The sequence below is a fragment of the Mytilus californianus genome, unplaced genomic scaffold (genome assembly GCF_021869535.1).
Source record: "Mytilus californianus isolate M0D057914Y unplaced genomic scaffold, xbMytCali1.0.p SCAF_11, whole genome shotgun sequence".
Classification (NCBI taxonomy): domain Eukaryota; kingdom Metazoa; phylum Mollusca; class Bivalvia; order Mytilida; family Mytilidae; genus Mytilus; species Mytilus californianus.
The window spans coordinates 58,536,714-58,545,426 of record NW_026262593.1 but is presented as its reverse complement, the minus strand read 5'-3'; the positions used below and the strand labels follow the sequence as shown (position 1 = coordinate 58,545,426).

Here is an 8,713-nt window from a genome sequence, read left to right as displayed (position 1 = left end):
ATTCATTGTAAATACAATTTTAAAGGGCTAAGTTGAACTAAATTTTTTGTAATTCACGGTGGAAACCAGTTGCTCATGTAGTTACTGTAATTTATGTGAGCTTTTGGTGTAAATAAATGTATTTTAGTTTAGTTTTAGAACCATTGGTATATTTTTACAACCTTTATATTACTGCACAGAATAGTACTATTTATAGAAGTTACCTTTTAACGTAACTATTATCCTTGTGCGTATTTGGTTTAAGTTTAAAAACATTCGCATATTTCCGGTTTGATTAGAGATAGTAGTCATAGTATGCCTGTAAACATACACATTATAGTAGTTACAAAAAGGTAAGATGTTTTTACATATAGTATTCACACACAAACAACTGTTGAATGGTTGCACTATTACTGGATACTACCTACAAATGTCTTGCGACATATACATTTACCAAAATCGAAAAACATAAACAAGCTAAATGTGTTTCTCACTTCTGCGCTCGTAAAACGAAACTTATGTCAAGTGTACTAATCCGTATAAGAAAGATGTAAGTCTAGTCAATTTCACTTCGTAAAATTCGATTTTTGTCTTAAAATTGTAATTACTTGTACAATTTTTGATGAGAAAAAAGATAATAACTTGTTCAACTCACTATCGTTGAGTTATATTTGTTTCTTCCTTCTGTTTTTTTTTTTTAAATTTTTTATTTAAAACTTTCTGTCGGTTTGTTATTTGGGTTTTGTTGGGGGTCATTTGTCGTGTTATTTTTCTTATATTATTTTTTTTCTTTATTTGTGTTTATTTTTGATCAGTAGACATCATTCAGCGTATGTATTTTTGGAATTCATATTGTGTTTGTTTTCTTTCTTTTTTTCAAGTGTTTATTAATTTTGATTTTGAAATGTTAAAATGTTACAAACGAACGGCTGACGCAAAGTAATAATCTAAGCTCACATGACACCTTGAACAAATTTACATAAAATAGCTTGTGTCAACTTAGATACGGACTACTGGTGCAAAGTGACAAAGTCGTTAAAACGCAAAAACAAAATGAAACACTTCTACCATTTATTTTCAAAAAAAAAAGTTGCATATATGATATAATATATTGAAAACTCAAACAAAAGTCAAGCATGATAGATCAAATAAATTATTTGTTTGCACAAGACAAGGAAGCATGACATCCGGAATTACACAATATAAGTTCAATCTTTTGCATTTACATTTGCCTGTCTTACAGCCACCTCGACAGCTGCAGTGAACATGGCCTTGACCACCACCTAAAGAAAACAATTGTACTGCTTTTCTGACGTTAACCTCAGTGTTCTCTGGTATGTCCAATCTTGTCCAATCCTTTTTCTGAATCTTTTCGACTTGATTTCGACTCATTAAACCAATCATGATTCCATCTTTACACTTAGATTATGCCTACTAAACTTAACAGTTTGGCTCACATATTTGTTAAATAAAAAATACACACATGTTAAAAGTTTATACCTTTAGGCTAAGTAATAAATTATTTGTTTAAAGGAAAAAGATTTGTTTTGAACATCAAATAGGCCAAGGTAGAATAATGAAGTTATTATCTTTTTCTCAATATAAATTGTACAAGTAATTACTTGTACAATTGTATTTGTACAAGTAATAACTTGTATGATGGCACCATACAATTTATTACATGTACAAAATGTTTGTACAATCAATTTATAACTTGTACAAAATAATAACATGTACACAACATATACATATGTTGTTTTATAACACTGGATCAGAATTTACCAATCTGGGAAAAAACTGTCAAACTGTGGTCGTAATGTACTAGTATGCAATATTCAGTAAAAATACGGAAAAACTTGTATATGTAGGACAACCAGGCGATACACTGTATCAAATGATGCTATTGAACTCTTCAAACATAAGGGAAAAAAAACAGACAATCCAGTAGCAACCCTCTTCAACCAAAATAACCATTCACTGAAAAATCTAAAAGGAACTGCAATTGAAAGAGTCTTTGGCACATAAATTTACCGAAAAAATAACAAAGCCTTTTGTATTAAAATAATTAAAAACTTAAGAGCCTGACGGACTGAACACTATGTACGAACGATATTGAAAATTTTTCTGAAAAAAAGAAAAGTGCGCGGCAACTGAACACGTCATGTTAGTAATATTAACATAAATACATGTATCCAAGCGATGTAATTGTTGCTTCAATGGTTTTGCTGTAAGCTTCTGTTATAAACATTTTAAGTGCTTACTGAGATCTTACTGTACAATTGCTATCATGCCTTAGTCTTTGTTAATGAAACGGTTTTCTATCAAAGGAGTTATCTTCCTATGAATTTTGCTGTAATTAGGTCTTTCCACTTTTCTGTGGAAAGACCTATTGGTTTTCTTCTGATTATTATTTTTTAGGTCTTCCACTTTTTTGTGGAAAGACCTATTGTATTTGTTCTGATTATTATTTTTTTCTTCCGCCAAATTTTGTTATTGCGTAAAATTTTTGTTTCGCAATATGTCGCTAAGATATTTCTAATATAGTATCATACAGTTTATGCCCTTTTTATTTTCACCCATTCTAAGCCGAACAATTTTCTTTGTAAGAGTTATCTCCCTATTCACTGTTTATCAAGTGTGTGCATCTCCTTCGTAACAAAAAAAGATATCGACAAAATTCTTTTTCTAAATTGTTCGTTACATCCTCAGGAATTTTTTGGCTAATTTGGATCGAAGCGATTCGATGATATTTTAAAGGAGTTATCTACCTTTACCAAATAAATTCGTTGGTATGTTTTTTTTAACTCATGTTGAGTTTGGTTTTCACCGAAGAGTTCCGGAGACTCCATATGAGAGTTATTTCCCATTATGCATTTGATATAACTGATATGCATTTCTAACTGGTAAACCATAAGTGATAGAGACCTAGGGTCTTTTGATTTGAGGTCCTTGGTCCAAAAAAAAAAGAAAATTTGGTCAAGGTCAAAGGTCAAGGTCAAGTTCTCAATTTTGACTTTTCCTTATTTTTGCATTTTCTCAAACACTTTTAAATATATGAAACAACAAGTGCAAAATGTTTGCATTATAGTAATGAAGATATATTACATTTGGTCTGAAACAATATAATGGCATCTTATAGGAGTAAGTGCCCCTGAAATGTCTAATTATAAGGTTAATTGGTTATTACTTCAACTTGGTTATTATAAAGCCATATGACCTTTTACAAAAGGTTGGATGACATATGACCTTGAAGAATGACAACCAGAAGTGACCTTGAGAAAACTGGAAGTAGCCATTTTTGCACTTTCTTCATGGAAAAGTACTCGGAATCCATATATTTTGTAATTGATAAACCGGAAGTGGCCAATTATTTCCTGGTTTACAAGCAAAAGTATAAAGAAACTATATATGTTTGGAATCAGTGTGAAAGAAACTATTATATGAGACCGGAAGTGACATTTACTTCACCGGAAGTAGCTAATTATCTCCCTTATTTTACTCAGAAGTATATAGAAACCACTTATTTATCGCATCAGTATGAAGAAACTTATGATAAGATGCCAATTTTAACTTTGAGTAAACACGAACTAGCTTCTTTTCAATAAATTTTTAAATTGCTGTGGAAAACCTTCAATTGTTCTCTGAACAATTGGTTTTTTTTTTTAGGTCTTTCCACTTTTCGATGGAAAGACCTATTGTATTTGTTCTGATTTATTATTAGGTCTTTCCACTTTTCTGTGGAAAGACCTATTGTATTTGTTCTGATTATTAGGTCTTTCCACTTTTCTGTGGAAAGACCTATTGTATTTGTTCTGATCATTATTATTATTATTTTCTTCCGCCAAATTTTGTTCTCGCGTAAAATTTTTGTTTCACAAGATGTCGCTTAGATATTTCTTATATAGTATCATACAGTTTATGTGCTTTTTTTTCACCCATTCTAAGCCGAACAATTTTCTTTGTAGGAGTTATCTCCCCGAACACTGTTTTCCTTGTGACTGCATCTCCTTCGTAACCGTAAAAGAAAGCGACAAATTTATTTTATAAAATTGCTCGTTATATCCTTTGCATGATTTGTCCTATTTTGACCGAAGCAATATGAATATTCCATATGAGAGTTATTTCCCCTTATGCATTTGATATAAGTGATATGCATTTCTATCTTGTAAACCATAAGTAATAGAGACCTAGGATCTTTTGGTTTGAGGTCCTTGATCCAAAAATAAGAAAATTAGGTCAAGGTCAGAGGTCAAGGTAATATTTTAAATTTTTATTTTGGCTTATTTTCAATTCTTTTCAAAAACCGTATAAGATATCGACAACATATTTTTACTAAATTGTAAGTTGCCACATGTCGTAACACATAAATTTTGGTTAAAAGGGTACGCTAACATTAAATTGGAGTTTTCTCCCCTCTTTTATTAAAAGTTAAGCATATAGTGACATAACTCATTACCCATATATAATTAAGACCTTTAGTCTTGTGATTTGAAGCCCTTGGTTTATGACCTTGAAATTAAGCTCAAGGTCATAGGTAAAATTGACGTTCTAGATTTTGACCTTTGCTTTTCCCTCATATGTATATATGATAAAGCCATGGGACTTTTTGCATTACGTGGCAAGCCACTTGACTATGGAAAAGTCAACCGGAAGTGACCTGGTGTAAATCGGAAGTAACTATTTTTTGTACTTATTTAATGTAAAAGTATATTGAACCATAATTTTTATAATCAGTATCAAGTAAACTATCAAATAAAACCGGAAGTGACATTTTTCAAACCGGAAGTAACAATTTATCTCCCTTATTTAGAAAAAAAATGTATAGAAACCAGATATTTTTTGAATCAGTGTCAATACGCTATCATTTGACGCTGGATATGATATATCTAACTGAGCTTTAATATTTCAATATCAAAATTGATCTTTATGGGTGGAAAGACCTTCAATTGTTCTCTGAACAATTGGTTTTTAATTATAATTATTTCCTTCCGCCAAATTTTGTTCTCGCGTAAAATTTTTGTTTCGCAAGATGTCGCTTAGATATTTCTTATATAGTATCATACAGTTTATGCGCTTTTTATTTTCACCCATTCTAAGCCGAACAATTTTCTTTGTAGGAGTTATCTCCCCGAACACTGTTTTCCTTGTGACTGCATCTCCTCCGTAACCGTAAAAGAAAGCGACAAATATATTTTATAAAATTGCTCGTTATATCATTTGCATGATTTGTCCTATTTTGACCGAAGCGATATGAATATTCCATATGAGAGTTATTTCCCCTTATGCATTTGAAATAAGTGATATGCATTTGTAACTGGTAAACAAGTGATAGAGACCTAGGGTCTGTTGATTTGAGGACCTTGGTCCTTAAGAATAGAAAACTAGGTCAAGGTTAAAAGTCAAGGTCATGTTGTAATTTTTTACATTAAGTTCATATCGCTTCTTCCTAGAAAGAGTTATAGATATCGAAAAAACAATTTAACCAAAAAGTTTGTCGCGACACTTGTTTACTAGCAATTTTTTGTCGAATTGGTACGCGTCATTTTATTGCAGGGTCAATGTCCCTGTTATGGCCGAATCAACAAATTACTTATCAAAACTTCAAATTTTGCAGCTATCATGTTGTAAATGTTTCTTATCTCAATTATCAACCACAGTCTACCACTACACTCCCCCCCTTTTTTTGCAACTGATTTTTTTTTAAGTTATCCCATTTCTATGAAAAGAAAATCGCTTTTAGTCCCGTACATTATACAGTAAAATGCTTGGTTTGGAATCAGTGTACAATAAGCTATCATTTGACGCTGAATATGATATTTTAATAGTTGTATATCAAAATTGATCTTTATGGGTGGAAAGACCTACAATTGTTCTCTGAACAATTGGTTTTTAATTTTTTTTTTCTTCTTTCGCCACTTTTTTTCTTGCGTATAAATTTTGTTTCGCAAGATGTCGTTTAGATGTTTTGTATATGATATCGAACAGTTTATGCGCCTTTTAAATTGACCCTGCTTAACCGAATACTTTTCTTTGTAGGAGTTATCTCCCCGAACACTGTTTTCCTTGTGAGTGCATTTCCTCCATAACCGTAAAAGAAAGCAACAAATTTATTTTACCAAATTGCTTGTTATATCTTCAGGATGTTTTGTCCAATTTTGACCGAAGCGATACGTAAACTCCATATGAGAGTTATTTCCCCTTCTGTATTTGACATAAGGGATATATAAATGTATAGCATGAATGGTAAGTGATAGAGACCTAAGGTATATTGATTTGAGTTCCTTGGTTCATTTAAATGAAATTGAGGCCAAGGTCAAAGGTCAAGGTCATATTCTAAATTTTGACTTTTCCTTATTATTTGATCTTCTCTGTCACTTTTAAAGATATATATATAAAAGAACTAGTGCAAAATGTTTGCCTAATTGTAATTAGGATATGATACATTTGGTCTGAAACAATCCAATGACATCTTATAGGAGTGATTGTCCCTGCAATGATTCAATTTAAGGTTAATTGATTATTACTCCAACTTGGTACATGATAAAGCCATAGGGTCTTTTGCAAACTGTTGGTTGACATATGACCTTTAAAAAAGTCAACCGGAAGTGACCTTGAGTGAACCGGAAGTAGTATTTTTTGCACTTATTTCAAGGAAAGGTACCTAGAAATCATATATTTTTTGAATGATCATACATTACCCTATCATTTGAGACCGGAAGTGACATTTTATAAACCAGAAGTAGCATATTATCTTCCTGATTACAGGCATAAGTATATACAAACTATATAATTTTGGAATCAGTGTGAATAAAGCTATCATATGAGACCGGAAGTGACATTTTCTAAACCGGAAGTTGACAATTATCTCCCTTATTTCAGGCAAAAGTATATAGAAACCACATATTTATTGAATCAGTATGAAGAAACCTATACTTTGACGCTATTAATAACTTTGAGTAAACCAGAAGTAGCTTCCTATCAATTATTTAGAAAATTGATGTGGAAAGACCTTCAATTGTTCTTTGAACAATTGGTTTTTAGTTTATAACTGCTTTGAAACACATTTGGCAACCAATTTCTTTTGGTACACCAAAAGTACCTGCAAAAGAAATTAAAAAGAACATTATATTTTTCTTTCAGTTCATGAATACAAATTTAGTATGTTTTCCATTACAAGATGCTATAATAAAAAAATACAGGAGGGTCTGGGTTGGGGTTCTTTTATTCTCTAATCATTTAGACTATTTTTCTATTTTGCCCATTATTTTCTATTATTTTTTTTATATTTCAGCACACCGTCATTATCTGATCTTTATTTGTTTGCCTAATTTTTTATATTCTTTTTTAACTATTCATTCTGAACTTTTTTTAAGTTTCGGTTTTGTCCTGTAAGGATAAATGGCCATTCAGAATATTTCGCTGTACAAGTGAAGTTTCACTTAAATAAATATATGTCACAATCACAAATGTATGAAGCAAACATCTGCAATAATAAATACATATTCTATAAAGGGCTAAGTTGAACGAAAATTTCTGTAATCAGGGTAAAAATTAGTTTGACATGTAGTTACTGTAATTTACGTGACCTCTGTTGTGTAAATAAGTGTAGTTTATTTTATTTTTAAAACCATGATTGGTTTATTTTTACAGCCTTTATATTACTGTGCAGATTAGCACTATTTATAGAAGTTACCTGGCATTTTTTAACGTAACTATTATCCTTGTGCGTATTTGGTTTAATTTTTAAAGAATCGCATATTTCCGGTTTGCTTGCAGATGGTATGTAAACATAAACATTTGAGTACTTACATCCATAGGTAATACGTTTTTACGCATAATATTCCCACACAAACAACTGATGAATGGTTGCACTATTACCGGATATTACCAACATTTGTCTTGCGACAAATACTATTACCAAAATCTAAAAAAATCTAGACATGTTTCTCACTAATCCGTATAAACTAGATGTAAATCTAGGAAATTTCACTTTGTTAAATTCGATTTTTGTCTTAAAACTCAGGCTTTGGGTTATTCTATTTTTGCTTTTATATATATATATATATATATAATATTTGTTCTGTGATAACACCGGAACAGAATATATCATTCAGGAACAAATATACTGTAAAACTGTAGGCGTAGTGTATGTTACAAACTGTACAAAATGCGAAAAACTTATACATGTAGAACAAAAAGGCGACCAAAGGATGTTATTGAACTTTTCCAAAATAAGAACAAACGGAACAGACGATCCAGTAGCAAACCATTTCATTCAACACAATTTTTTGATGAAAAATCTAAAAGCAACTGCAAGAGTATTTAGGACAGGAATTTACCGAAAAATTAAGAAGCCTTTTTGATAAAAAAAAATGAAAATTGTAGAGACTGACGGACTGAACACTATGTACGAACGATAGTAAAAAAAAGATGAAAAAGAAAAAGCGCGACAATTGAACGTCATATAAGTTTTTGTAACGTAATGTATCCAAGCAATGTAATAGTCGAAACGTATGGAAACTTGTGTTATAGTTTTATATGTATATATATTGCTTTTTACATTTATATATATATTGTTTTTTACATCTTACTTTGAAATATTACCCGACATCTTTGTAACTCTAAAACAAAGGTTATTGCATGAATACAGACCTTGTTTCTTTTATTTCAAGTACTATTACAGTATTTCCAAGACTTTTTTTAAATTTCTACTGTTAACATCTGTTATTTATCC

The 8,713-nt window shown here is 30.9% G+C and overlaps 1 protein-coding gene across 1 annotated transcript in view; it reads left to right on the top strand.

The window, feature by feature from the left end:
- Positions 1-274: 274 nt before the first annotated feature.
- The window catches only part of LOC127720413 (insulin-like growth factor-binding protein complex acid labile subunit), a 162,631-nt gene continuing 154,192 nt past the window's right edge, over positions 275-8,713 (top strand). The window contains exon 1 of the mRNA XM_052226992.1: positions 275-332. Coding sequence (XP_052082952.1) covers positions 295-332 — 38 coding nt within the window. The 5' untranslated portion in view covers positions 275-294. The remainder of the gene's footprint in view (positions 333-8,713) is intronic.